General features: G+C 36.6%; 1 protein-coding gene across 1 annotated transcript; it reads right to left on the minus strand.

Annotated features, from left to right (window-relative positions):
• Positions 1 to 1,533: 1,533 nt before the first annotated feature.
• On the minus strand, positions 1,534 to 5,204 carry LOC104221836 (probable flavin-containing monooxygenase 1). Its single transcript, XM_009772969.2, has 5 exons — positions 4,698 to 5,204; positions 3,864 to 4,101; positions 3,378 to 3,553; positions 2,193 to 2,551; positions 1,534 to 2,077 (listed from the first exon to the last, which is right to left on the minus strand). The coding sequence occupies exons 1-5, from the start codon at positions 5,151 to 5,153 to the stop codon at positions 1,735 to 1,737; spliced, it is 1,572 nt and encodes a 523-aa protein (XP_009771271.1). The 5' UTR covers positions 5,154 to 5,204; the 3' UTR covers positions 1,534 to 1,734.
• Between the last annotated feature and the right edge of the window lie 1,014 nt (positions 5,205 to 6,218).

Below are 6,218 nucleotides of genomic sequence, written 5' to 3' on the forward strand. Positions count from 1 at the left end.
TTGCATGGCTTAATTACTCGTAGGCCGTAGCCAATGCTTATTATTCTCCACTAAGGGTGTGGAATTGCATTCCTTGATCAGAATACGTAATCCTCTGTGATCAGTGGCTAATGCAAAGTTCCGTTACCTCATACTTTGTTCCTATTTATACGAGGGTGTATTTTATATGGAATTTAAAAAGAAAGAAAGACTTTTAAAATTCTAAAATAAGACATAAAATTTTTCCTTGCCATAAAATGAAAAGATTAAAGTTAAATTATTTTTGCATATAAAAATATATCATTCTTTTTGAGATAGATTAAAAAGGAATAAACTCATATAAATATATCATTCTTTTTGAGATAGGATAAAGGAGGCTTCCAAAGGTGGATCACAAACTTATTGTGCGAGTGCAAGGGTAAAAGAGTGACAAGCTAACAACTTGTTTCGATGGTTGTTTATAATGAATCATATAATATTGTACTATTTCATATTTTGTTTTTGTAACAATTGTGAATATTACCATAACAAACAAATTAATCAATACATCTAAAGAGCACCTAGGTTCACAACCATCTTCTAGGAAGAGTATTGCAAAGTACTAGGCCTCCAACTGCATCTAATTGCAAATGAGTTTCTAAATAAGACTCAGACATCTACGTGCTTTCTTAAACAATTGAACTACCCCTATTCTCTCCATGGTTAACTAACTCTATATTTACATTTCTTCCCTTAAAATTTTTCCAGTTTCTTGCCTTTCATGCATGATACACCATTGCACTCCATACTGCTGTCAACACTTGTTTTACTTCTCCCGGCTGTATTGTAGTTCCTAGTCATGGCATTAACTGTTGTCGAACTTCCTTTATCCAAGAGCATTCAGCAAACAGATGTCTCGCAGTTTCCTGTGTTTGACTCTCACATAGGTAACATTTAGTATACTGTATCATTTTGATGTATACAACATTTGGATAGATTGTATTGCTTGTCGTTGTTTCATGATGTCATGCACCAATAGTATAAAGTGAATAAACTTGCAATATTATATAAAAAAGTATGATACGAGGTAGAATCATTATATAAAATATAGGGTAAAGATAAAATATATAATTATTTAATACTATAAGGAAGGATAGGATGAGAGGAATATATAAGGTAACAATGCGACCACACCAAATCGATCGTTCTATGACAGCTTGTTTGGATGGTTGTTATGTATCGTTTCATAATATACTGTATTGTACTGTATCGTTTTGATGTATAAAACGTTGGAATAGATTCTCTTGTTTGTCGTCGTTTCATGTTGTCATGCACCAATATTACGAAGAATAAACTTGCAATATTATAAAGAAAAAGTAAGGTACGAAGTAGAATTATTATATAAAAACGTCCGATAAAGGATAAAATAAAATTATTTAATAATAAGAAAGGGTAAAATGAGAGAAAAAAATAAGGTAACGATGCGATCACTATACCAAATCGGTCGTTGCATAAAGTGGTGCCTTTTGTTATTATATGACAACAAATTTAACGATACGAAAAAATAAAATTTAATTAACAATCAAAATAAACATTGGATTTAAAGTAACAATATGATACAATACAATAGATAACAACCATCCAAACACGCTGTAAAGCACCCAGCCATCAACACGAAAGAAAATAAAAAAAGTACAACAGGATTTTGAAAACAAGCGAGAAACAGATGAAAGAAGACCTCTCTGAAACTAGGAGAGGATACTCTTATACTGTATGTTAGCCGGCGTAATCCATTGGTCCATAAGGATCGAACCACTCAGCCAAAAGACCCTTTTTCCTCTTAGGATTCCAGCCCATGTCCTTGCACAGTTGGTCATTGTACCAAATATGCAACGCACCGATGCATGATCTCCTGTAGTTCTTCGAATATGAATATCTCTTCTTGTATTTATCCCATTCTGCTATGTCTTTCTCCATTACCTTGATGTTGGGTAGCTTAAATTTTCCATCAAGAAGTTCTGCCAGCCATCGGCATCTTATTTCCGAGGTGTATAGATTTGCTACACTTTCTGAGAATCCAATTATTGCCAGTTGTGGAATTTGGGGATGAATGCATTCCCTGAAAATCACCCGGAATGACATTACTTTCACACAAGATGAGGCTATACACATAGATAACTCTGATGAACGTATGCAAAAGACTTCCCACCACTATACAAGGATTTAATACTCACCTATAGAGAGGAATTGCAGAATCATCTCTCCCTACAATGAAGTCCTGAAATGTTGGTGATTCAAAAATGTGTTTGAGCTTATCAATTCCCTTAAAGCCAGTAGCGAGTATGACTAAGTCGGATTTTATTGGTTCAGCCTGACCCTCGAGCACGATGCCTTCTTTAGAGAATCCAAAGCTCTTTGTTTTCTTGAGCTTGATACTTCCTTCCTCAACTCTATCGTAAAAGCCCTCAGGCACTATAGAAATTAAACATGAACTCAATTCGTTTAAGAAACTATGATCTGGCACCATTCCATGTTTTGCAAGCTCGAGTTTGTGTTGTAAATAACTTTCTACAAACTTTGAGGAGGCCCACCTCTGTACAATATATATGATTGAAATCAATTTAGTACTTCATGTTAGTTTTCTGAGAGAACAAGTAGAAAGCATATTGTTGTAACTTTGAACTTCTGAGTAGTAACTTTAAGACGACTTCTAATATAACTTGAGAAGGAAGAGTAGTAACTTTGTCGACACATGTTGCTGAGTTGTTTCAACAGCAATTGTATTTATTTTTCTTGTTTCCTCACTTTATAACTTGCACACTTGCATTTATATGTCTTACAAATCAGTCATATAGTTTAATTCCTCCGACTTAGATAGCTGACATGTTACCTTAAACTTCACTTTCTTAGTTCATTTATCCTTTTGGGTGCCTAGTGGTGTCATGTAAAGAATCTTTTATTTGCTTTTTACATGCCATAACCTCCAATCAGTTATCTGCTTTAGTATATTTTTTTGTGAGTTTGGACGATCAGTGGTTGGTTGCTTTTGCAACAATTGAATTTTACGCTCTAGAGCGAGGAGTTCAATAACCTTCCTTTCCGTATTCAAGGTCTTTCCAATTTAGAAAGCTACTCAGATTCTCAGTCCTTTGTTATTGAAATTCAGGAACTATATTTAGGGAGTTTCTCTACAATTGTTGAGTTTTGAGCGAGAAATATGGCTACGGTCCACGGCCAGAAACGAACAGTACTTGTTTCGTAATATGTTCATCTCAGATCAAGAAACCTCTAGTCAATCTCATGGTGTATGGCTTTGTCTTCAGATGCATTATTAATGTGAACGAGAAAGCATGACTAAGCGTTGCTGCACATAGTTGAGTCCTTATATGAGTTAAATTAGTCAGGAAGAAAATAATTACCAATGGTGAAAGAGTTGCCGCGAGGAGACTCAGTAGAAGGCCTTCGCCGGGTTTATGAACCATAAGTTCGGAGAATCGATTTAGGTAGAGATATGCCAAAGGGAATCCCCATGGAAAATAATCGGGAATGTTCCAATGTGGTGTCCTGGTTAATACTGTGCATGGACGTTCAATCCCTGCAAAATTAGTGCAAACAGAATCAAGCTGATGTTTATAAACAAACAATAAAGAGGTCCAAGGAATGAAGGTATATGAAAGATCAGTAGTAGCAGCAGAGGCGGACCCAGAATTCTTACGTGACGGAGGCACATTATTCTGCTCAACCAGTGCCCCCTAAAGGTTTTTAGTGTTCAGGGTGCCAGCTGCTTTAGATTAACCATTTTCAAAGTATATACGTATATATATATAGGAATTCATCCGAAGTTTACAGGATCCGGTGACCCCTCACCCATACACATGGGTCCGCCTCTGAGTAGCAGTACTTACCATTAACTGTGGAGCACTCCATGGCAATGTCCATTCCTGATTTCTGGGACCCAATGACGGCTACATGTTTTCCTTTGACAAAGTTGGTTGCAGTTGTGGAGTCCATTTTGGAATAATCCATTGAATGGATAACTTTACCCTCAAAAACTTCGGGACCTTTGTTTGGAGGGAATTGAGGGATATTTGGAACTTGGCTGAATCTTCCCACGCAAACTACTACAAAATCAGCTTGGTATACCTGCAGCCATGAGAGATATGCCAGCTTATCCTCCATTTGATTGAGAAATTGATCAAAACCACAAATTAATATTTCGTTATATGAATCTTTTTCCCCCCAAACATATCTTTAGCTTAACAAATTCTTATGGCTTAATTGTAACTTCTGATCTGCTTATCAAGAAAGCTTTTGTCATTGTAACTGATATACCAATAACATGGCTAGCCAGCACAGATTACAGCGTTATAGAGATACATATCAAGCAGGAGACGACTCAAATAATAACCCAACAATAAACATTGAATTGAAATTGTAAAAGTTTTTGAAATGGCACTCTATCGTACAGTTACAGAGAACCGCTACAAACAATCATTATACACACTCCTCTTCATTTTTAATGGAGGTTCTATAGGGACTAGTTGTCGGTCCTCGGAGAAGAGAAATTTCAATATATTGCTTTATTCCACTACGTAAATACTACTGTACTAATTGACCCAAATTTTTTTCTCTTATATGCCAAACAAAGGGAATAAGAGATAAAAAAAAAGAGTAACCCCCAGCGGCATTATTTAATGGATTTGCTATAATATATAAGGGGTGGTTAGTTAACTAATTACCTGCGGGGAGGGGGTTCGAGTGTCCTGTACAGTTACGTTCCATTTCCCCTTAGAGCTAAAAGGCTCGCCTGTGCCGCCCCACAAATTCCATTCTCCATCAGAGCCGCCACCAGATTCATAACTGAGGCTCAACACTTTGCTATTGAACTGAATGTGACGGAGCAAATTAAAGTGATGAGCATATGATTCAATGTACTCCAGCACAGTTTGTTGGTCGGGAAACACATCGGTTACAGAATCAGGCCATGGAAAATCAGAGAACTGGTAAACAGGTCTTGGTGTCTGCAGCTTGGTACTCCCAATAGTCTTAGTCCACACACCTCCAATGCTACCCTCGGACTCAAACACAATGGGATCGAAACCTTTTGAAAGGCTGTATTTGCAGGCCAATAGGCCGCTTATACCAGCTCCGATTATTGCAATCACCTGCTTCTTTCCGTGAGTATTAGTTGCCATTGTTATTGCATGCGATAGAATGAATAACTTGATTTCTGGACAAACTTTGATAGTCCTATATATAAGTAGGTAATTTATCTACCTTTCATCTTGTATGATTTAAAAATCTTAAGCACCGGCCCCTACTACTATAGCATTTAATTAATGCCTCATCAGGAGGAGGCACTTAAACGTGAGGGATTGCATTACTTAATCAGAACACGCAATCCTCTATCAGTGGCTTTTGCGAGGTCTCTCCCTTATAATTTTTACATCTCTCCTGTATTGAGAAAAAACTGAGTATGAATATTGAAGATGACGTGTCATGACACGTGGACTGGTCAAAAGGTCAAAACGCAATAAATAGCCAAGAGGCACGGGCGACAACAGATAGGGGGAAAAGAAAGCAACATAGGTGTGGACCGTTACTAAAATAGGTACGAGTTTCGTACCTATTCTATTCGAGTCGTTTAAAGATCAAAGATCAGAAGAAGTTGAAGATACGAATCTGATGACGTAAAAGAGTTTAAATACAACATTAAATGTCAAATACGTTAGAGAATCTGAATTAAATAGAAATGATTGTGTAACGTTTCTTTTAAATATCATTTATTGCTCATAATTGCCTCATTAAGACAAAGACATTATATCTTCTCCTAGAATCAACTATAAAAGGGGAAAGACTCAACATCTGTAAGGACACGAAATACTATTGAGATCTTACTGAAATACAAAATTATTTACTGCTTTACCATCATTCTCACAAATATTTTATTTTCGTCTCCTGATTATCAGTAACCCGAATTTCTTTCTAGCTTTGACCAAAAACTCAGATTTTTGGTTAAACAAATTAGTTCCGTTGCCAGGAATCTGATAATCTTTTCTTTGAAGCTACGTTTTATTCGTCTTTTATCAACATGTCAAACAACAACGACAATAACAGTAATAACACATTGGGAAACCATGAAAATCAAATCCATCAAAATCAAGGTGACGTGATTCCCTCCCCTCCAGATTCACCACATCAATCTCGTGAAGGCACTCCTGCTACTGAATCCCGTGCTGATCAACAAGAACAATCCGAAC

This window comes from Nicotiana sylvestris, chromosome 1 (genome assembly GCF_000393655.2).
Source record: "Nicotiana sylvestris chromosome 1, ASM39365v2, whole genome shotgun sequence".
NCBI lineage: Eukaryota > Viridiplantae > Streptophyta > Magnoliopsida > Solanales > Solanaceae > Nicotiana > Nicotiana sylvestris.